The sequence below is a fragment of the Capricornis sumatraensis genome, chromosome 11, assembly GCF_032405125.1.
Source record: "Capricornis sumatraensis isolate serow.1 chromosome 11, serow.2, whole genome shotgun sequence".
Taxonomy (NCBI): domain Eukaryota; kingdom Metazoa; phylum Chordata; class Mammalia; order Artiodactyla; family Bovidae; genus Capricornis; species Capricornis sumatraensis.
Genome location: NC_091079.1, coordinates 94,753,785 through 94,777,665, shown reverse-complemented (window position 1 = coordinate 94,777,665; position 23,881 = coordinate 94,753,785). Strand labels below are relative to the sequence as shown.

Genomic DNA, 23,881 nt, shown 5'->3' with positions numbered 1-23,881 from the left:
CACTATGGAGAACAGTGTGGAGATTCCTTAAAAAACTGGAAATAGAACTGCCTTATGACCCAGCAATCTCACTGCTGGGCATACACACCGAGGAAACCAGAATTGAAAGAGACACGTGTACCCCAATGTTCATCGCAGCACTGTTTATAATAGCCAGGACATGGAAACAACCTAGATGTCCATCAGCAGATGGATGGATAAGAAAGCCGTGGTACATATACACAATGGAGCGATTAAAAAGAATACATTTGAATCAGTTCTAATGAGGTGGATGAAACTGGAGCCTATTATACAGAGTGAAGTAAAGTTGTTGATTTTTAATAACTGAAGATATCAAAATCATTTTTACTCATTGAGAGTGTTGTGAAATAATACTTTTAATAGAAATTTATTTTACCATTGATATTTTCTAGTTATGTACAAAACCTCTGCTCTCTAGGACTCAAGATGTGGTACCATTGAAGCCTGTGAAAGCAAAAGAGGAAGGCTTTGGTAAGTCCTCCGCGGGATTTAAAATTAGGATTTCTAGTCATATTAGTCAAAAGTGACACTGGAATTTCCAGACACCCTTTCAAGCTGCTCCTTCAATGTAACTGGTTCTCCCGCAATCCTGAGGAAAAGTGTGTTTGGCTATAAAGCCAGAGCTTTAAACTAACATGGGTCTACTCAGTTTGTCAGTAATTCTCAAGAGATTTTGCTGCTTATATTGCAAAGTGAAAGTGTTAGTCACTCAGTTGTGTCTGACTCCTTGTGACCCAGTGGGATGTCACCTGCCAGGGTCCTCTGCCCATGGGATTCTTCAGGCAAGAAAACTGGAGTGGGTTGTCCTTCCCTTCTCCAGGGCCTCTTCCTGACCCAGGGATTGAACCCAGGTTTTCAGCATTGCAGGTAAATTGTTTACTGTCTGAGTCACCTGGGAAGCCCATATTACCAAATGAATAATCAAACATTCCAGAGAGTTATCAGTTCATGAGTACAAGAGTCTGAAATGGGACTGGTGCAGAGAGATAGGAAGAAGGGGAAGGAACTATGCACTGGGGTAACAGACAAGGCCATGTCCAGGAGTTCTGTGTGTTTAAGATATGACCCATTTTCTGAGTAACTGAAATGTCTGCATTTTCATACTTCAGAAAAGTAAAAGTACTCTGTTAGGTGAAGAAGAATGCATCCCTAAAAATGTTAGTTACGGCTTTCACTTCAGTCCTTTGAAAAACTACCTATCATCCTGGTTGTTACAAAAAATAAAATATACTAAAATAAAGGCTAGAAAGAGAGATCAGTTCAAAAAGTTTAGCTGTTGATTAACAGCACGTGTACTGGTGGGAGGCAGGGAGAGTTCCACTCCGGGATCTGACTCTTCCGCTGTCTGGTCTTGGCGGAGCTGACCCTATGACCAGAGGCGAACTAATTAACCTCTTTGTGCCTTGGCGGCTTGTCTTTGCAGTAAAGACAGCAGTGGCTCACCAGAAGGACTGTAAACCGTCTATAAACGCCAACCGTTACAGGTATAATATAAATACTTATCCCAGTTTTGAGAGTCTAATATTTACTTCAGAGTTTAAGTATCTTCTCTCTGCCTAAATAAAATGTCATGTTTAATTTTTGTCAAGCTATTTTTTGTATGTGCGGTAGAGTAAGCTTGAATTTATTTTCTTATACAGTCAAATCTACACTTACTGAAAATGCACTCTTTCTGATGCCTGTTGTTCAACTCAATACACTGGGTCCCAGATTAGCATTGTAACACCTCTTGGCGGCTCACAGTTTAATACAGTAGGGCTGCTGGGAGAGAAGTGGGAATAGGGAGTGGAGGAGAAGCAAAGGTGCTTTTCACTTTTTTAGAAATGACAGCGCTTCTTGCCTCACAAATAAGAAGGGTACGCTTATTTCAATTATATTGACTATAGTCAAGCAATTCAAATTGGATCAGCAGACACATAATAACATGTCAAGCGGTGGCCAAGTGAAGGAGCTTCAGATTGGGTTTTATTGTGGATTCGCTGATTCACATGGAAACTGCCATTTTCTTTGAGATATTTCCAGTAATTTTGTGGGAAGTATTTATATAACTGTATTCCTTCAGTGGCATAAAGACTATCTCTTTCTGTAATTATTCTTGATTATCATATCACACTTTCTTTAGCAGATGAAAGGAAATAATAATCTTCTGGAACAATAAAATGTTTGCAGTATTGAAGTAGCTATTTCTTTGTGAATTCAGAGAAGAATCATACATTCTCTTCAAGTCTTTTAAAAAAATTCAAGTCTCGTAAATATGTAGGCTGTTGGCAAGATGATATTAATGACTCAGACACGTGACTGCAATGTTTTTGTTGGTGTGCTATGGACTATGGCCAGCTGGCTGCCTAAAGGTCCTGGTTCGCGGCCTTGGCAGGCTGCTAAGGAACAGTGAGCTAGACAGACAGAAACCATGCTGTAGCTCCGGCCCGGGTCCCCTGCGCCGTGTGACTGCTGTAGTTCTCCCGGCCTGTGCTCAGGCCTGTGCTCAGCTAAAGTGAGGACCGGGCAAGTGTGAAAGTCGCTCAGTCATTTCCGTGAGGACTAGCTGTTCGAACCTCAGAGTGCAGAATTAGGTGCTTTATTGAGTTCTTACCTGACCGAGTCTTCTTTCCCTGTCCCCATTTCCTTCTGCTCTGGTTTTGCTCCAGTTGATGCTGTTGGATTTTGAGAGTCAGGGTTTGTGGTCTTATCTTCATGTGTATTTTTCTCAGAGACTTTATCTGTGGAAAAGAAACAACATATAAATAGAAGAATATATGCCACTCTTAATACAGCTGTGTTGGACAGCAGATGATGCTTGCTTTGTTTTTTCAGGATAATCTTCTCCAGAACACCTCCTCTCAGATTCCTCTGAACAAAGTAGGATCTTATTCAGGAGATGTTAATAACACGCAGAACCTTCAGAATGATTAAAAAATACACTTAAATGTGGTGCATTATGCAACAAAAATTTCACATGGTATAATTTCTTTTTGATATCAGCAAAGCTGAGATTAATAAGGATTCATATTCAACATAATTAACATTCAAAAGGCATTTTCAGTTTGCTAAAGTATTCATAATTTATGGCTGAAATTGATTCATCAGAAATTCAGAAAAATAAAATAGGCAGAAAGGATGCCATTGGTATTTAGAATTTTGCATTCTAATTTTGCTTTTTGATAAAAATGATTTTTGATTTGATCATTTTAGCTATAACCTCTTTTCTGAACAACCAACGCAAGCTAATCATGTGTTTGATTCATTTTTTATTTTTTCATTCAAACCTACAAATACAATTTCCAATTAATATAGTTTAAATTGTAATTTACCCAGAGAATAATCAATTCATGGGTAAATATTTGAATTTTAGAGAAGATTTTAATGAAAGTAAATTGTTTAATATAAAAAGAAAATATAGAGGAAGCAAAGAATTACAGTGAATACAATTTAATTCATTATTCAGTTTCTAATTTATTTTTAATTGGATGTACTATGTTTAGGAAATGAAATCAAAGCACAAATAATGATTCTTATTTTATTATAGTACATTTTAATTTTAAAGACTTAAGCCAACACAGTATTGAAAATTTGGGTATGCAAAACTGATAAATGAGGAGATGATCACTTACTTTACAAAAGTTTTCATCATACAAGTCTTTTAATATCAAAATTGCTATGATCCATCTAAAAGTTTTCAATATACTAAGCTTTTCAAGAACATGTTTCAAGAATAAAGTCATTACTTGCAATTAAAAAAAATTATCTGCTGACTCAGTAAAAAATCTGCCTGCGATACGGCCAGATCAGGGTTTGATTCCTGGGTTGGGAAGATCCCCTGGAGAAGAGAATAGCAACCCACCCCAGTATTCTTGCCTGGAGAATTCCATGGACAGAGGATCCTAGCGAGTTATAGTCCATGGGATTGCAAAGAGTCAGACATGGCTGAGTGACTAACACAATATACAACAAACTCCTGGATTTTCCAAGATGATTTTTTTTTTCATTTTGCATCTATTTACCTTTGTTTTGAAATTAAAGTAATTTTGGCTGGAAGATAGGAAACAACACACTTTCCACATGTCATTATGTACTAAAAAACTTGAATAGAAATAAAGAGAAGAATTTTCCTTATGTATTTGGCTCAAGTCATATCTATTTTTTATCCACCTCCCACAATCATTTTCCAGATCTTTGACACTGTGCCACGTATTGCTGCCTAAGAAAGTGGATGGCCAACTCTTTTTCCTAATGTCTATAGATATTGGGGGCAATCACTGTATGGTATTTTAAAGCAGAGTTCTTAACCTCTGGCTGTGGATGTCCAGTACATTCCTGGACTGGAACCCTTGAGACTATATGTTGTGTATGCCTTTTTTTCCATGGGGAAGATCTAGGGTTAACGCAAGCTCATCAAAGGAGTCTGGACCGAAAAAGGGCTATGAGCTATTTTGTGCACATATGAATTTCTAGGAATACCTGTCCCCCAAAGAATATTAGGATTGAAGTAGAACATGAAAAATGAATAAAAGAATTCAGATAAAGCCCTCCTGAATATAAAAGAGGCAGAATCTGTAAAACAGAATACTCCTTAGGAGACTTTTAGTGACTACTTCTTATAGAGGCTCATGGGTATAAGTTATATTATACTTTTTCTCCTCTTCCATTGCTAATTCAATCCACAGCATATGTATTTCTGCTGTGTTACTTTTCTGCTAGTACCAATTACATGACCAATCATTTTGCAGCAGTTATTTTCTTCCATTCTAATAAAGAATATTTCTTTATTCCACAACATTTGGATTAAACTAAGTAAGCAGATCTTCACATCTTACCAGGTCTCCTCTAGACATTACCAAGCCTTTCTAAAACGATGCTCCATTATGATGAATCTGGGCTATTTAGAAATTAATTATAGCCTAATTTGCCTTGTGGATAAGCATTTCAATTATAAAATAAATCCTCAATCATAGCTTATTGATGAAGATGAGAAACCAGTTATTTTCCATTCTTGGATTCAAAGCAGAACAACTGAAAAAAAAAACACCTCTGAGAGCTGAAAACAAAAGGATCTCCATCAACCACAGTCAGTGTGGGTGTCGTTTCATCTCTGCAGCATGTTGTTTGTGGGAACAGATGGTCACATTGTTTGCATCATCTTCGTCATGAAAGAGAAATCCAAAATACATGGCAAACCGTGCACTGGCATCTGGGTAAAGTTTTGTGAGCTGGGCATTGCACTTGTCCCCAGCTTCACACAGGGACAGCAGGATTCCCTCTTTGGTAGCTGCACAAATGAACGGAATGAGCCTCCCTGCCAACTGTGCTCTTGGCACATTGTCTAACCATTGCCAGATCTCATCAGGACACTTGGTCAAATTGGGCCCTGGAATGTGTACCCATTGCAGATATCAGAGTGTTCGGATATGGCTGCTTTTACTGAATGCACAAGGGTGAGAACTGAGTGCTTTCCAAAAACCTGGAGGATTCTGTCTCCAGCCGGGCCTCAGTAATACACCTCCAGACTGTCTGACCCCCTTGTAGCAGGGGCTTGGTGATGACCTGTGTGGGTGTGAAACACCTGCTTTCCTCTTCAAGAGAGGAAACGATTGATGACATTTATCAACCTTCTATATTTTATCAGTGGCACTAAATAACTGGTGCAAAAGGAGGGATTCAAATAAAGAAACTAATTTGGGAATAAGGTTCTTAATTAGGCATTGGTTCAAGTGGCTCTTTTTGGATGAATGTAAAAAGAAGACTTGAAAATGCTTTCATTGGTTGGAATATTTGATGCAGCTGACCTTATTACTTAGTTAAATTTCTAACTCTTAAAACAGCAAATACATCATGGATTCTGTTCCAAAAACAAACCTCTTTTTATTCAGTTCAGTTCAGTTCAGTCCTTCAGTCATGTCTGATGCTTTGCGACCCCATGGACTACAGCACGCCAGGCTTCCCTGTTCATCACCAACTCTGGGAGCTTGCTCAAACTCCATCAAGTATGTGATGCCATCCAACCATCTCATCTTCTGTCATCCCCTACTACTCTTGCCTTCAATCTTCCCCAGCATCAGGGTCTTTTGCAATGAGTCAGTTCTTCCCATCAGGTGGCCCAAGTATTGGAGTTTCAGCTTCAACATCAGTCCTTCCAATGTATATTTAGGACTGATTTCCTTTAGGATGGACTGGTTGGATCTCCTTGAAGTCCAGGGGACTCTCAGCAATCTTCTCCAACACCACAGTTCAAAAGCATCAATTCTTCAGCACTCAGCTTTCTTTATAGTCCAACTCTCACACCCACACCTGACTACTGGAAAAACCATAGCTCTGAGTAGATGGACCTTTGTCAGCAAAGTAATATCTCTGCCTTTTAATATTCTGTCTAGGTTGATTATAGCTTTTCTTCCAAGGAGCAAGCATCTTTTAATTTCATGGCTGCAGTCACCATCTGCAGTGATTTGGGAGTCCAAGAAAATAAAGTCAGTCACTGTTTCCATTGTTTCCTCATCTATTTGCCATGAAGTGATGGGACCAGATGCCATGATCTTTGTTTTTTGAATGTTGAGTTTTAAGCCAATTTTTTCCACTCTCCTCTTTCACTTTCATCAAGAAGCTCTTCAGTTCCTCTTCACTTTCTGCCATAAGGGTGGTGTCATCTGCATATCTGAGGTTATTGATGTTTCTCCCAGCAATCTTGATTCCAGCTTGTGCTTCATCCAGCCTGACATTTTGCATGATGTACTCTGCATACAAGTTAAATAAGCAGGGTGACAACATACAGCCTTGACATACTCCTTTCCAAATTTGGAACCAGTCTGTTGTTTCATGTCTGGTTCTACTGTTGCTTCTTGATCTGCATACAGATTTCTCAGGGGGCAGGTCATGTGGTCTGGTATTCCCATCTCTTTGAGAATTTTCCAGAGTTTGTGGTGATCCACATAGTCAAAGGCTTTGGTGTAATCAATAAAGCAGAAGTAGATGTCTTTCTGGAATTCTCTTGCTTTTTTGATGATCTAACAGACGTTGGCAATTTGATCTCTGGCTCCTCTGGCTTTTCTAAGTCCAGCTTAAACATCTGGAAGTTCTTGTTTCATGTACTGTTGAGGCCTGGCTTGGAGAATTTTGAACATTACTCTGCTAGAATGTGAGATGAGTACAATTGTGCAGTATTTTGAACATTCTTTGGCATTGCCCTTCTTTGGGACTGGAATGAAAACTGACATTTTCCAGTCCTGTGGCCACTGCCGAGTTTTCCAAATTTGCTGGCATATTGAGTGCAGCACTTTCACAGCATCTCTTTTAGGATTTGAAATAGCTCAATTGGAATTCCATCACCTCCATTAACTTTGTTCATAGTGATGCTTCCTAAGACCCACTTGATTTCGCATTCCAGGGTGTCTGGTTCTAGGTGAGTGATCACATCTTCAATGGGTTTCTGGGTCATGAAGATATTTTTTGTAAAATTCTTCTGTGTATTGTTGCCACCTCTTAATATCTTCTGCTTCTGTTCTTTTTATTAGATACCAACAATACCTGAGTGCTAGTTGCTGGATGAATTAATAAAGACTAAATCTGAGTACCCTGGTTAGATGCATGAATGATATTTATTTTCCTCTTAATGAATAAACATTTGGCATTAAAAAGTGAATAACACAGTTTATGAAGCATATGATTAATGGGCACCCAAGATTATTTTATGACTCAGCTTGTGATTAATTTTATAGTTGCTAGACTATAAGTGTTCTTAGAATAATTTTAATTATAACATAGCACTTTGATCACACTTGAAATTTCATTACATCTTTGCAGATTGTCAAATGACACGGAGGAAGCGGACACACATTATAGCAAGGCATATACAATGGAATCTGATGGAGTGCCCTAAAATGTCACAGAATAGAAAAAGGGAGTACTTTATATTAAGTGCTCATGCAATTTTTCAAAATCTAAGGGAGAAGGAATCAGAGTAGGTCAGAGTTCTGGAAACCTTCTTATTAGAGGTATGGTTGAGGAACTTTAGCTAAGGTATTGAAGATTAACTAGCAACCTAGCCATTATTTCCAATTCTTTGAAGGGCAATTAAATAGACAAGAAAATAAAATTATTTCACACAGTCCAGAAGGCACAGGAGGAATCTATCCATGGAATTTATAAAACACACAAACAAACCTCAAACATTCTTAAACTTGTCTAACAGTGAAACACATTTTTGTGAGGCAGTGACGGCCCCATTGCTGGAGGTGTGCAGGCAGAAGCCTGTGCCAAGAGTGTCAGATGAGGTCCTTGAATCTGGTCAGAGGTTAGAGTTCCTCCAGGCAGCCATAACATGCTAAAAAGTCCTGAAGGGGTTTTTACATTTAGGCAGATTTGCTTTAACATGCATCTCCATAAGTACAAAAAGGAATAATACCAAACAAAAAAGAATACAGATCCATATAAGGTAGCTTTGGTACTGCATCAGAATCAGCTCTGGTACTTTCTCAACGTCATGCTTGATTTCCAGAACATTTTGTTGGGAATAATTCATCTAGAAAATACATTTTATGTATAGGTATTAAGGAAAGTGGTGATTTACTGGTGCTAGGTACCAAATAGAGAGCTCTAATCCTTACATCACTAATTCTCTGGGTGACTCTAGATAAGTCACTTTTCTATAATAGTTTCCTCATCCATAAAATGAGAAATACTTTTGTCATGGGGATTTCTGTGAGGATTAGATAAAAACTGCATTTGAGAAAAATGCAATATAAATACAAAGTGTTCCACCAGCCAGACCACAATAAATTAAAATTATCTTAAAAAAACCACAAAACTATATTAACTCCTTCATGTCTGCACAGCATTAATGTGTGTGGGGTATACAGGAACTTTTTTTTACTAGAAAGGATTCCAGGGATTTGGAAAGCAGAATGCGATTTCCTATATTTTTTTTTTGGTAGAAAGAAGCCTAAAAACAGAGAGTTCGATGTAACTGAATTATGCAAATATATTTAAATCATTCAAGCTACAAAAAATGGCAATTTGTCCAAAAAATAATAAAGGAGGAAAAACACCCATCTAACTCACATTGGTTACAGTCTCAGGTTTTTAGTTTAAAAAAAAAAAAAAAAAGATGTAAACTAAGGTATTTGATCCCAGTCTGCTCTTCTGTTTTATATTTAAAACAGAGTATGATTTCTCTCCCTAACTTCTCCTTTTAGCCAACACAGTCCCCCACTTCCGCTACGTCACCTGCAGGAACGGTTCCTGAGGGCTCCCAGAGCTCTGCGCGCGAGAGAAGGTGGCGGTCCGCAGCTGCCGGGAGACCGCCATGCTGTAATGGAGGCTGCGCGCTGAGAACAATGGCTGTTATCTGAGTCAGGCAGGCCACTCTCTCTGGACTACGGACCAGGAAATGAATAGATGGTGGGAGAGCAGTCCAGAGGAGATACGCAGACGGGAACACAGCCGTCTCGAGAACTGAAGCCATGTTGACCGTGAACAAGAGGCAGAGAAGGCAATTAGCCCCTGAGACAGCTTCTGTCCCCAGAGCGCTTTTTCAGTTCCAGTTATCCACACGTTTTCTTACAGTGAGCCCTTGCCACCCAAGGTGCCCTGATTACGCCTCTGTCCCTTGCCAACCCAGCCATGGTTGGGACTTTTCTTCCTCATTTCAAACCATAAAAGACACCGTTTTTTTTTTTTTTTTTTTTCCTAGACTACATTTTCAGAGATTTCACATGCCAAGTTTATTCATTTCTCGTTTCTTTTGTCCATCACTACCTTAGGTATCATTTTTGAAAGAATATTCCTTAGTGAGCTCTATAATTCTAGTTATATACTATGTAAGACTATTTCTTTTCAGATGAAGCAGAGAAACATGCTTGGAGCAATTTTGATGAAAATTTCATTCACTTGTTGTTGTTGTAGTTTCTATATTCCCACCTTACCTTTAGCTGGTGAATAGGACTGAGTCACAGAGAATGGACTATAACGCTAAAATTAACCATAGTAGTTCCTCTTCTGGATGCCAGTCAAGCTGTTTGCTCTTACATGGGGAATTTATTGATATTTATAAATTAGATTTCAGTAGATAGTCTGTCTATTTTTCTATCCCACGTAAGGCAAGTTAAATTGTACAAGTTAATTGTTATTGCCAAGGACTAAAGAGTGGTGTAGTTGCTCAGTGGTGTCTGACTCTTTGCAACCCCGTGGACCATAGGCGGCAGGCTCCTCTGTCCATGGAATTTTCCAGGCAAGAATATTGGTGAGGATAACCATTCTATTCTCCAGCGGATCTTCTGGATCCAGGTATTGAACCCAGGGCTCCTGCATTGCAGGTAGATTCCTTTCTGTCTGAGCCACCCAGGAAGCAAAGAAGGGTCTCTTGTTTAAATAAGCTAGGATTGTCCCTCTTTTTTTGGTCTATATTTTAAAAAATTAATGTTTTATTTTTTGGAGTAGTTTAAGCTCTAGAGCTGTTTTTGTCTCTCTGGATCTCTGTTCAAACTGTTAAGAATCAGCTGAGATGCAGGCTAGGTCCGTTTGGATAGATGGAGGGAGCTGGCGAGGCCTGGGATGCTCTGCAGACCTGCACTGTGCTGGACCTGGAGCATGGGGATCTTGCTTGTGGAGAGCTGTTTGGCCCAGAGGGTTTGGGGGGATCCCACAGCTGTAGTCTGTTCTCAGCACAAAGTCTGGGCTGAAAGGCACGAGTGGAGAGGAAGGGAAGGCTAAGAGGAGAACTAAAAGCATCTTGTTGAGGGCTGTCAACGGCCACAGGTTTGAGCAACATGGAGAACCTACACATGGTGGGTTAGAGGCCACGGGATGGTAATATGGGTTATATTTGAACAAGAATTCAGTTTTTCCTTCAGTGATTTAAAAAAGGGGAATCAGTGAACATTTACAAAGTCAATGTTTGAAAACTGGGACACTTCAAGCTAAGATTTGTCTTTGCAGTCTCTCTAGACTGGAGATGGAATGTCTGGAAGCATGTGACCCATATCCCCAAGTGGCAGCAGCTGGTAGGAGCCGCGTGGCCTCGGGGCTCTTTGGATCAGGCATGCGAAATCTTCACTTACACGCCCTGACTTCTGTCAACACTGGAATTTAAAAACCTCAATGCTCAATGCTTTACCTATATTACTTAAATTCATACCCACAACCTAGTCGTGACAGTATTATCCTTATTTCATATATGAGCAAGCTCTGAGTCAGATATTTAATATCTTGACTAAGGTCACAGAAAAACTAATAAGTAGTGGAATTATAATTTGAATTCAGGAGTGTCAAACTCTAAAATCAATGCCCTTTCTAGTATAAAACACTGCCTTTAGTATTAATTGCATGATTGTCTGGACAGAAAAAAATCTTTTTAATTGTGACTTTTAAAAGTATGGAGTGTTTTGAAGCCATATTTGTCAGTTTTCTATTGCTATAGCAAATTATCACAAATATAGCAGCTTAAAACAACAGAAATTTTGTAAGTCAGAAATTTTAGGACAGACTGTGTTCTTTCTGGAGGTTTTAGGAGAGAATCTGCTTCCTCATCTTTCCCAGCTTGTAGAGGCTGTGTGTATACCTTGGCTCAGGGTCCCTTCCCCCATGTTCAGAATACATCAATGCAGCCTCTGCTTCCCTCATCCCAGCCCCTTCTTCAGCCTTTGGCCCTCTTCCTTTCTACTTGTAAAGACCCTTTGACCATACTGACGTCCCCTGGATAACCCAGACTAATATTCTGATTCTCAAGATCCTTAATGTAATCACATCAGCAATTTTTTTCCATGTAAGGTAAGAAATTCATAGGTTTTGGGGGTTGGGGTGTGGGCATCTTTGAGGGGGGTGTTATTCAACCTACCACATCATACTGGCAATGGGCACCTAATTTTGATCCACTTCCACACAACAGAGTCACTTTACAGCATCAGGAATCACGAGGTAAGTTATTTACATATTCCCTCCTGGTACCAAAACATTTATTTAAAGAAGCATTTAATGTAACATAAATGAAGTGCAATCCTAAGAAAGATGATTGTAATCAAAAGAGGACTTTAGTAAGTTATCTTTATTTGAATCCAAAATATATTGCATTCTTCATTTCCATGGCAGATATAAATTAAACCATGCTCGGCAGAAGATAAGAGTTCTATAATCAGAAATCAACATCTGCAGATATTATGACATTGCACCTGCATGTTTTGAAGTGAAGAACACAAAAATACCAACCATGTGTAAGATGCTATCTTTAAGCAGTAATAATTTTGCTTTTACTTTTTCAAAACAAAGTATCTGTTATTCCTATTAAAAATGTTGAAGACATGCTTAGTTTACAAATTTAAATGATGCTGTTTTTCTCCTTCCTACTCAAATAGCTCCTCTGTTAAATGAAGCTTCCACAAAGAGTTTTTATTACCAATCATGAAAATTAAGCTTACAAATACACTTTGAATAAAATATAATAAGAATAAACTTATAATCCTGAAGATGTGATCCTTGGTTTCATGCCATTAAGTTTATATTTTTATGTGAGAACCACAGATTTGAGACCATTACTATTATAAAATAACTCATACTATTAAGATCTCATCAAAAACCAAAGTACTTAGAAATGAACCTGACCAAGGAGGTGAAAAACTTATATGCTGAAAACTATAAAACATTGATAAAGGAAACAGAGTGATTTAAAGAAATGGAAAGATATCTCATACTGTTTGATTTGAAGAATTAACATTATTAAAGTGGTCATGCTACCCAAAGCAATCTATAAATTTAATGTGATTCTTATCAAATTACTCATGAATTTTTCACAGAACTGGAATGAATAATCCTAAAATTTATATGGAATCATATAAATATAAGAGAGGCAGAATTACCAAAGCAATCTTGAGGAAAAAAAAAACCAAGAGGCATAACTCTCCCAGGTTTTAGACAATATTACAAAACTACAGCAATCAAAATAGCATGATATTGGCATAAAAACAGTCATGCAGATCAACAGAACAGAAGAGAGCCCAGAAATAAACCCACATACCTATGGTCAATTAATCCTTCCACAAAGGAGACAAGAATATACAATGAAAAAAGACAGTCTCTTTAGCAAGTGGTGCTGGGAAAGTTGGACAGCTGTGTGTAAATCAGTGAAGTCAGAATACCTCTTCACATCATACTCAAAACTAAACTCAGAGTGGCTTAAAGACTCAAACATAACAGCATGACAAAATAAAACTCCTAGAAGAGAACCTAGGCAAAACATTCTCTGACATAAATCATGCCAGTGTTTTCTTAGGGCTCCCAAGGAAATAGAAATAAAAGCAAAAAGAAACAAATGAGACTAAATCAAATTTATAAACTTTTCCATAGCAAAGGAAACCATAAAAAATGAGAAGATAACCCACAGACCAGGAGAAAATACTTGCAAATGATGTGACTGACAAGGACTTAATTTCTGAAATATACAAATAACTCATAGAACTCATAAGAAAAAACGAGCAACCCAGACAAAAAAATAGACAGAAGGCCTAAATAAACATATCTTTAAAGAAGACATACAGATAGCCAGTGAAAGTGAAAATCTCTCAGTCATGTCTGACTCTTTGCGATCCCATAGACTATACAGTTCATGCAATTCTCCAGGCCAGAATACTGAAGTGGGTAGGCTTTCCCTTCTCCAGGTCCAAACAGAAATAGACATGGAAAACAAACTCAAGTTTACGAAAGGGGTAAGGAGGTGGAGGAGGGATAAATCAGGAGTCTGGGATTAGTAGATACAAGGTACAATACATAAAGTAGGTAACAAAGTTCTACGGTATAGAATAGGGAACTATCTTCAATATTCTGTGATAAATCATAATGGAAAAGAATATGAAAAAGAATGTGTATGTATATATGTGTACATATATATGTATATATATGTGTATATATATATATATGTATGCTGCTGCTAAGTCATGTCAGTCGTGTCCGACTCTGTGCGACCCCATAGACAGCAGCCCACCAGGCCCTCCCGTCCCTGGGATTCTCCAGGCAAGAACACTGGAGTGGGTTGCCATTTCCTTCTCCAATGCATGAAAATGAGAAGTGAAAGTGAAGTCGCTCAGTTGTGTCCGACTCAGCGACCCCATGGACTGAAGCCTACCAGGCTCCTCCGTCCCTGGGATTTTCCAGCAAGAGTACTGGAGCGGGGTGCCATTGCCTTCTCTGATATATATGTATATATATGTGTGTGTGTATATATATATATGTATATATGTGTGTGTATATATATATATATATATATATACAATCTATGTATAACTGAATCACTGTTCTGCAAACCAGAAACTAACACAACATTGTATATCAAGTATACTTCAATAAAAACTAAAAAAGGTGATAATAAAACAGAATTATAGTTGAATCATCTTGAATTAATTGAATCATGCTGACAATTTTGTGGGTTTTTTCTTCCTTTGGCTTATGTAGATTTGATTTCTCCTGTAGGGTGTTTCTTCCTCAGTATCTCCCTTTGTTAACCACAGTTCATTGTATGCAGTGACAATTCTTATATGATCTACAGAAAAACCTTCTATTCCTTTTGAAAAAAATTGAAGATTAAATAATGTTCTTAAATCGTTGCTAAGAAGATGTCAAGAGATGGAGTGGGTGTGGAGAAAGGGGAGCCCTCCTACATTGTGGGTGGGGATGTAAGTTGATGTAGCCACTGTGGAAAACAGAATGGAGGTTACTCAGAAAGCTAAAAATGGAATTTACAAATGATTCAGCAATCCCTCTCCTGGGCATATATCCAGACATAACTATAATTCAAAAAGATACACGCACCTCCATGTTCGTAGCAGCATTATTGACAATAGCCGAGACATGGAAAAATCCTAAATGTCTACTGGCGGATGAATGTGTAAAGGAGATGCGATACATATATGCAATGAAATGCTATGCTGCCATGGAAATGAAGGACGCCATTGGAAGGGACATGGATGCAGCTCTGGGAGCTGGTGATGGACAGGGAGGCCTGGCGTGCTGCAGTCCATGGGGTTGCAAAGAGTCGGACAGGACTGGGCGACTGAACTGAACTGAACTGGATGCAACTACAGATTATCATACTAAGTGCGATGAGTGAGAAAGAGAAAGACACACCCCATATGGTATCGCTTACAACCAGTCCATTCTGAAGGAGATCAGCCCTGCGATTTCTTTGGAAGGAATGATGCTAAAGCTGAAACTCCAGTATTTGGCCACCTCATGCGAAGAGTTGACTCATTGGAGAAGACTTTGATGCTGGGAGGGATTGGGGGCAGGAGGAGAAGGGGACGACCAAGGATGAGATGGCTGGATGGTATCACTGACTCGATGGACGTGAGTCTGAGTGAACTCCGGGAGTTGGTGATGGACAGGGAGGCCTGGTGTGCTGCGATTCATGGGGTCGCAAAGAGTCGGACATGACTGAGCGACTGAACTGAACTGAACTGATATGTGGAATCTAAATTACGGTACAAATAAACCTATCTATGAAACAAATCGAATCAGGGACACAGAAAATAGGCTGGTGCTTGCCAAGGGGGAGAGAGTGGGAGAGGGCTGGTGAGAGCCCGGGATCAGCAGATGCAGACTAGTCCATGTGGAATGGACAAGCAGTAAGGCCCAGCCGTAGGATGGCTTTGTAGAAAGGATGTGCAGGGACTTCCCTGGCTGTCCAGTGGCTAAGACTCTGTGTTCCCAAAGCAGGGGGCCTCAGTTTGATCTCTGGTCAGGGAAGTAGATCCCATGTGCTGCAGATAGATCAGGTGCAGTCAAATTTAAAAAAAAAAATTAAAAAAAGAAAGAAAGAAAAAGGTCCAGCTGTATAGTGCAAAGAATGATATTCAATATCCTATAATAAACCATAATGGAAAATAATATGGAAAAGAATGTATGTATAACTGAGTATGTGTAACTGGGTCACTGTTGTACAGCAGTAATTAATAGAACATTAAAGCAACTATATTTCAATAAAAAAGAAAGGGACCACAGGAATCCGAGACTACAAGTATATATAGCTATTTCAAGCAGTCTTACTCTAAAGGAGGATGTGGGAATGAGGCAAGATTGAGAGAGGTGTCCTTCGGTTGAAGTTTTGTTTTCATTAAGGTGTTAGGGAAATTAAATAAATAGTCTTGTTTAGGCTTCAGAGACAAAGCCGAGTGGGCCTCTGACCTTGCTTCTAACCTGCCTGGACACTGCCCAGACTGGGAGTGACTGTTTGCTGGGAGTGCAAGACCTGCAGCGCCTTAGATAAGATGGGGGTGGGGTGGAGTCTTGAGATTGTTGAGACCCGGAGGGGGCCAGGGCAACCAGGTCCCAGCCTTAGCAACAGTCCAAGTGTTACACGCTAAAACTAACATGAATCCAGAGCTTCAAACTGGTCACAGATGGATGCTGAAATCAGTGTCCGTCCTGAGATTATAAGCGGGAACCCCTAACTGCAGTCTTTGAAGTCCCACCCAGGGTGCAGCCTCGCTGCCTGGGACCCTTTCCCAGCTGGGAGTCCAGATGCTGGGATTTGGGACTTCCCAGCGCTGACTGTTGGTCAAAACCCAGTTTGGTGATGTATCTTCTGCTCTTTCTGTTTCTCTATTTAAAATAAGCTAGATAATTCTCTAACAAATGTTTGCATTATTTATTTGTAGATGAGTGGCTTATTTTGTTAACTCTGAATCTGAGATGAAAGTGAAAACTTTCAGCAAAACAAAAAATGGGAGGGAAAAAAATGTCAAGAACACACTTTCCTTTTTAAATTATATCCTCTTGGTATAGGAGTCTTACTATCTGTGGAACTTTATATGTGAACTTTTATCAGAAATAGAGTCTTATGCTTATTAAATGTTTGCCTTTCAATGACACATCATAGTAAATATTTTAAATCAAATAATCTAACAATTGAAGAGCCTAGCTTTAGTAATGAGTTAGGAGGTGATATTAAACTACATTCATGTTAAAAAACATTGCTGAACATTCACTTTTTTTTTTTTTTCTTTCTTCTTAGGTAAGTTAATGGTAAATGCTGGCTGTTTGAGAAACATTGTTTTTTTTTTGTTGTTATCTTGGAGGAGATGAAAATGCAAAAGAATGATAGCAGACAAAATAGCTGATTTCTATAGAGAAAAGTAAATATTCTCTTCATTCTAATAAGAACAATAAAAATCTAGAACTATATTTCAAAATAAATAAATAAACAAAATCAATAAAACTAGAGCAATAATAAAAATAGAAATATGACTTAATTATAAAAATAGATTTTTATTTCCACAATGTTATCTTTCAAACTGGGAACATATTATTTTCCTCCAGTCATTCAAGATTATTCTACATTTTTCTGTTAAATTGTTATTTTCTTCACATAGACCCTTTGTCTTTCTCTTAAGTAAGAGCAGTCAGATACAATGGCAATGGGACCATTTCTTCAGTTTTTGAGTGTGTTGATATTACTTTGGAGTAATTTGTTGACTTACAACCTTTCTTGTGATTATTTATTTACAATCTTGTTTGTAATTTTCATATTGTTCTTATTTTTCCTCTTTATAGACAGGAATTTTGGCTAGTGAAAACTCAATTGTGCCTCAGCCCCAAGATTTATTCTAGTAAAACTAGAGAATCATTAAAAATGATCATAGATAGACCTTTGTCTAATATATGAAAAGCTAAGACATTTACCCTAGTTTTATAACAATAATTATGTTATTTTTTAACAATAGCATATTTTGTTCTAGTGATTCTTCTATCATTTTTGTGTTTTCCTGGTGATTGTGTTCCTACTCAGGAGAAATAGGAGAGAAGGGCTAGAAAGAGGGACTGGGAATAGATTTCATTAGATCCTACAAAGTCAGGTGAAGTAATTTAGATTTTGTCCTGCAGGCAATACTGAGGCACTCAAAGTTCTTTAGAAGAGACTAGCACGGATGGGAGATCAAAATAGTGATTAATTTTGAAAAAGTAATCTGCTAATACTGTTGAGGCTGGACAAAAAGGAGAAAGATTGGGTGAAATAGAGCTCTAATCAGAAGAGATCACTTAGGGCCTGGGAGTCATGCAGACATGAATTACTAATAAGGATGGTATTGGTGTTGGGATTGGAAAGGAATGAAGTGTGTTTGAGAGCCCTTATGAAAGAAGATTTGGTGGCTAATTTTCTCTGTAGGGCAGTCTAGACAGAGAAACAAAACATCGATTAGGTTTTGAGCCCAGGAGACTGAAAAAGAAAAAAAAGATTGAAACAGGAATAGAAATAAATCAGGAGAGGGAGCTTATTTGAAGGAGAAGATAAGGAATTCAATTTTAGTCATGTTTTCTTTGAGATGGCAGTAGAACGTTCAGGTATATTTGTCAAGTGGTTACTTGGAAAATATTGAACAGGGTCTTAAAAAAGAAATTGGTCTGATATGAAATTAGAATCATCAATATAGAAATGAATGTGTTAGCCTTAGGAATAGGTAAGACTTCTGGAGGAGAGTTGGCAGAGGAACACAGAACTTTTACACATGCGCAAGCCATGTCTGTTTTATTGTTTTCATAACACTTATCTGAAAAACTATATGCTATATTAACATAAACTTGACCCAAATTATTCATCATTGTATCTCTAATTCACAGGCCAGTGCCTGGCATGTGATAGGTGAAAAAGAAGACATCTATTCAATAAATGACTGAATGAAGAAATAATTTTTGTAAATACCCATATCTTCACATTGTCTCAAACATCACCCTAGGTAATATCTAGTCAAGGAATATTGTACTTCATCAGACAATACATTTCAGGGAAATATACTTTTTACTTTTTTTCCTACAAATTTGAGTCTTACCTTGGATTTTGGTCTGTGACTCTTCCGCTGAGACTGGTGGCATCTGGGTTTTGAGAGATTTCTTTTCATTTTTGTTTTCTCCCTTTGAGAAAAAAAAAAAATAGAGACTGTATATATGATTTTGAACTGTGATGTTGGAGGACTCTTGAGAGTCCCTTGGACTGCAAGAAGATCCAACCAGTTCATCCTAAAGGAAATCAGTCCTGAATATTCATTGGAAGGACTGATGCTAAATCTGAAACTCCAATACTTTGGCACCTGATGCAAAGAACTGACTCATTTGAAAAGACCCTGATGCTGGGAAAGATTGAAGGTGGGAGAAGGGGACGACAGAGGATGAGATGGTAGGATGGCATCACCAACTTGATGGACATAAGTTTGAGTAAACTCCGGGAGCTGGTGGACAGGGAGGCCTGGCGTGCTGCAGTCCATGGGGTCGCAAAGAGTCGGACACGACTGAGCGACTGAACTAAACTGAACATGTGATTTTACATAAGAATGAAGTTGAATGTAAATATAAGAGTTTTCCATTTCATTATCAAGCCAATCACCAAAACTGATCATTTGTTTATGATATACTAAAAATGATGGTTCTTGCGCTCAGATGAATATTCCTGGCTCTCCTATCGGATAATCAGCTTCAACGTCAGCAGCTTGTTGGCCACAGTCTGTCTTTGCCAGTGTGGCTGCTGCTTCTATCTGACACTTGTTTCTCATGATTCTGGTTCTCACTTCCCGTAGCCTGAACATTGGTTCTGAGCTAAGTCTTTAGCGACAGAAGGCAAAATGATGGCGAGAAGAAAGCACTTTGGTGTCTTTACTCATAGCGCTCTTCTTTATGCCCTCCATGATTTCATTTGCCTCTACCTCATCATTTATCTGAACACTTAAGCTTTCCTCGAAATGTAAGTATATCTTGCTGGATGTGGCCAGTGTGTACCTGAAGATTTTTCTGTGGGGACAGAGTGAATCAAGAGATAAGGTTAAAGCACAGAAAAACTGGCTCCGAGGCTGCTCCCAGTCTTGCGCGGGGAATAAACACACACAAATGTAACTGATTTGAAATGTTATAGGTGACGAGAAAGTGTTTGTGGACCCTAGAGTGGGGCTAAAGGTAGAGTGGTCAGTTCTATTGCAGTGGAAGGGAAAGGATGGACACTGTTAGAGAGAAAGTGACTCTTGAATTTACAAATCAAGATGAGATTTTTGTTTTCCAGATGGACAAGGCATGGAAAATACTCCAGAGGATGGATGTTTAGCCAAAGCCTAAGGTGTGTATAGGAGAAGGGAGACCACAGAAGTGCTCAGAAGGGGAAAAATGTGAGGATATGAGGCCAGTGACGAAGGAAGGGGTCTTGAGAGTCTTATAAGCCTTGATATGACTCTTGACATTACTTTTACGCACTGTATGTCAGACACATTTTAAACTGGAAAGCAAATGGATTAGATGGTTTAATTTCAGCCTTGTACCATCATATGTGTCAGGCAAGGCAGCTATTATTATTCTCATATTATTGAATAAGGAATTGATTAACTGCCTAGAAAACAGATCTCTGGATAGATTATGAAATAGTGACAAAGCCTTCTGACTTCAACCAAGTACTTTTACGTCATATTATTCATTAACATTTTCATCATAGTTTTATGTGTACATAAATATAAATTTATGTGAATAATGCCTTACTCTGGAGTATGAGAGAGAGTTTGGACAAGTGTGAATTTTCAATTTTTGATTTAGTGGCTATTTACAAATCTGAATTACCTATGATATTTTGGTTTGAGAATTAACTGTTTAAATGACAGTTAAAATACAATGCAAATTGATTTATTCATTCCTAGATCTTTCCTTATAGGACTCAAATAATCTATTTGTATTTCAGAAACGTGCTGTTTAAATGTCATTTTAAAAGGTTATATTCTGTAGAGGAAAATAGAGGTTTAACTTTGTGTTAATTTTAACATTTAGCACCATTGAAACTGGAGAAAAAACTATTTTCCTTTTACTGACATGTTATTGGAAAGAGTAGACACAAATAATTCCCTAATATGACTTTTAAGATATGTGATGCTGGCAGACTTCCTGATGAGTGAGCATCCATAAATTATGGCTGTCAGAATGGCACAGAATGTGTAAGAGCGCTTCTGCCGGGTTCTACTCTGACTAGCTCTCCAGTATTAATGTTTCTGAAGGAAAGACAACTCCTGAATTTTTTTTTTTTTTGCCTTGTCTCTAGCATCCCCGCCCCTCGCTTTTTTTTCTCTGTAGGTTAAGCATTTCGAAAAGTTGATTCAACTACTATTTCTCCTGTTCTGTAGCAACATAACCTAAATGATTTAGCACTCAGGCACTAAAATCAGACAGAACAGGGTTCCAATTCAGTCTGCAATTTGTCAGTTGTGTGTAAATAGCAAATTATAACAGGGCCTGTGGGTATTGTGAGTATTCAATACAATAGTGCTTGAAAAGGGATAACACTTTGTTTGGCACATAGTAATTCCTGTTAGCTATTATGTTCTCCATAATAATGTATTAGCTATTTTTTGTGTGCTCTGTGGGAAAATAATCATGATAGTTGGCAAGCTGGCAAACATCGCTGTAGTGACTTTCCCAGAGAGAAACACAACAAGGCTAGCAGAAGGGAAGTACCCAGCTCAACATTTGTGACAGTCTATAAGTTCTTAAACATATAAATAACTCTTAAAGTGTGAGATTTAAGAGTTATTTATTATTATATATTTAAGAGTTATTTATTTTGACACAAGAATTAGAAAGAAGTCAAGGACACTCTCGTAAAGCCATGCTAAGCACATTCTCTCCAATTCTCTCCACTGCAGAAACGGTCAGTGTTAATCAGAAAAGGAAGGCAAATTTTCCAGGACAAACATTAGGTAATCTTGATATTTTATGTATTCTAGAAATGGGAACCCACTCCAGTGTTCTTGCCTGGAGAATCCCAGGGATGGGGGAGCCTGGTGGGCTGCTGTCTCTGGGGTCGCACAGAGTTGGACACGACTGAAGCAATTTAGCAGCAGCAGCACCAGGCTCATTTAAACCTGAATCATTAGACCATGCTATGCCAGTCCCTGGGGTACCTTCTTGTTTGGACTTGACGTCTTTCATCCAGTTCCCTTAGATGAGAAAATAATTCTTGTTTTAAAAATCTTATGTTGTGATTTTTAGGTGAATCTAGTGAGTAATTCATGAAAATTGTTTTATAGATAGCTGTAAGTGAATGTTGATCATATGATTATCATTTGGACTTAAATCTGTCATAAAGATACAAATGATTAATAATGGTACTAAGAATTGCCCTACTATATGCTTTATCTGTACCATCTCTAGTTTGTATACCAAGGCTACAAAGCGGGTATTATCTTTATTTTAAAGGTGAACAGACTTAAAACTTAAGAAAATATATTTTCCAGAGCACGGTTTCTCCACTTTCGTAATATTAAAGTGTTAACCTGGATAATTCTATGTTGTAAAGGGCTCTCCTGCACATTCTAGGATTTATAGCAGCATCTCTGGCCTTTCCCCTTTAGATCCCAGTAACTTCCTACCCTTGAACCGTGACAACCAAAAGTATCTTCAAATACTGATAGCTGTCCTCAGTGCAAACTCCTCCTCATTGAGCTTCTGGTCTAGAGAAACCACGGTTAAAATATAGCTTACCAAGACCAGGATGTTTGACCTTCTCTGTTGGAACTAGATCATATAACATGCTTAATACTTGCGAAATGATTTCATTTTGGATGATGGCAGAAGTGAAAATCAACAAGTCTTACTTGGTTTTTCCAAACTGTAACAGAGTCTGCTATGCATTAGTCCATTTTAAAGCCAATATATGCAGTATATATAAAATGATGGGGATAAACCCCAAAGACGAACAGTCCATGACTTAGTCGGGAGCAGGTAAAACTTCAGAGAAATCACATATCCCAGTGTTTATGAAAATCCCTCTCCCGGCCAGGAAATGATGTGAATCAGGAGTGATTTAGGGCCATGGGGCACATACCTGTCCTGTGGCTTGCCGCGACTCACTGCTTGGATCAGCATCTTGTATATTCTCATTGCTTCCTTCGCTAGGCTTCACCTTGTTAAATTTTGTCGTCAGTGATTTAAGCATCTCTGAGGTGGTTCTGAAAACTTCTGTTTTACGACTCTGTATCTTGAGGTAGAGAAATGTGCTTCGATTTTCTTTTCATTAGCAGACAAGCCAATTAGTTGTTTAATCAGGATCTTGTTCTGGTTAATTCCTAGAGGCAACTCTCTAGCTAGTCAGGGCTTTGGCTTAAAAGCAGCAAATTACTTCTGCTTGGGTGATTTAAATTCTGTTTATGAACTTCAGAGAGTCAAAATACCCTTGTGAATACTTTAGAAGTGAGAATTAAAACTTCATTGTTGATTTAAATTGTTTAAATGGTTATTTAAATGTGGGCACATTGCCCATTGGTTTATTTTTTCTTTCTTTCTTTGTAATTACCCACCTACCTATCTCCATCTATTGAATTTTCATTAAAATAATACATGCAAATGATTAAAGACTCTTGAGAGTCCCTTGGACTGCAAGGAGATCAAACCAGTGAATCCTAAAGGAAACAAACCCTGAATATTTATTGGAAGGGCTGATGCTGAAGCTCCAATACTTTAGCCACCTGATGTAAAGAGCTGATTCACCGGAAAACATCCTGATGCTGGGAAACATAGAAGGCAGGAGGAGAAGGGGATGACAGAGGACGAGATGATTGGATGGCATCACTGACACAGTGGAGATGAGTTTGAGCATGCTCTGGGTGATGGTGAAGGACAGGGAAGCCTGGGGTGCTGCAGTCCATGGGGTCACAAAGAGTCGGACATGACTGAGTGACTGAACAAAAACAAAGTGCTTATGATATAAAGCAACTTCCCCAAAGTCCTCATTTCTAGTTCCGCACTGTGAAAGTGAAAGAAAGTGAAAGTGAAGTTGCTCAGTCGTGTCCAACTCTTTGCGACCCCGTGGACTGTAGCTTTTCAGGCTCCTCTGTCCGTAGGATTCTCCAGGCAAGACTACTGGAGTGGGTTGTCA

At 38.5% G+C, this 23,881-nt stretch overlaps 1 protein-coding gene across 1 annotated transcript in view; it reads right to left on the bottom strand.

The window, feature by feature from the left end:
• Positions 1-22,942, bottom strand: part of CNGB3 (cyclic nucleotide gated channel subunit beta 3) — a 181,223-nt gene extending 158,281 nt beyond the window's left edge. The window contains exons 1-3 of the mRNA XM_068983992.1: positions 22,832-22,942; positions 18,816-18,897; positions 2,615-2,741 (exon numbers count right to left, since the gene is read on the bottom strand). Of these exons, the coding sequence (XP_068840093.1) occupies positions 2,615-2,741; positions 18,816-18,897; positions 22,832-22,942 (320 nt within the window). The remainder of the gene's footprint in view (positions 1-2,614; positions 2,742-18,815; positions 18,898-22,831) is intronic.
• Between the last annotated feature and the right edge of the window lie 939 nt (positions 22,943-23,881).